General features: G+C 72.8%; 1 protein-coding gene across 1 annotated transcript in view; it reads left to right on the top strand.

The window, feature by feature from the left end:
• Positions 1 to 100: 100 nt before the first annotated feature.
• Positions 101 to 360, top strand: part of Pet117 (PET117 homolog (S. cerevisiae)) — a 5,265-nt gene continuing 5,005 nt past the window's right edge. The window contains exon 1 of the mRNA XM_013027116.1: positions 101 to 265. Within this exon, the coding sequence (XP_012882570.1) occupies positions 170 to 265 (96 nt within the window). The 5' untranslated portion in view covers positions 101 to 169. The remainder of the gene's footprint in view (positions 266 to 360) is intronic.

The following is a 360-nucleotide window of genomic DNA, read 5'->3' as shown; positions in this document are numbered from 1 at the left end:
GAAGTACGCACGGTTGCCCGGCTCTCGATTGGTCGAGCCTGGCGACGGCACCTCTCGACACTCGCCAGCTCGGCGCTCGAAGGGTCGAGCCTGGCCGGGACCGGGTCAGCCATAGCGACGGTGCCTCAGGGCGAGGGGCAAAAGGTGGCCTCCGGCGGCCGGCGCGGGCATGTCGAGAAGCTCGAAAGCGGTACTGGGCCTCTCGGTGCTCCTGACGGCGGCCACGGTGGCCGGCGTGCATCTAAAGCAGCGGCAGGACCAGCAGGTCGGTGTCACGTGACCGCATGGGGGGCGGGCTCGCGCGCGGCGGGGGCCTCAGGCCTGGGGCGGCGGGCTCCCGCGTGGCTCCCGCGTGGCTCT

This window comes from Dipodomys ordii, unplaced genomic scaffold (assembly GCF_000151885.1).
Source record: "Dipodomys ordii isolate 6190 unplaced genomic scaffold, Dord_2.0 Scaffold99, whole genome shotgun sequence".
Classification (NCBI taxonomy): domain Eukaryota; kingdom Metazoa; phylum Chordata; class Mammalia; order Rodentia; family Heteromyidae; genus Dipodomys; species Dipodomys ordii.
Note: the sequence above shows the minus strand (reverse complement) of the source record. Positions and strands in the feature narration are given on the sequence as shown.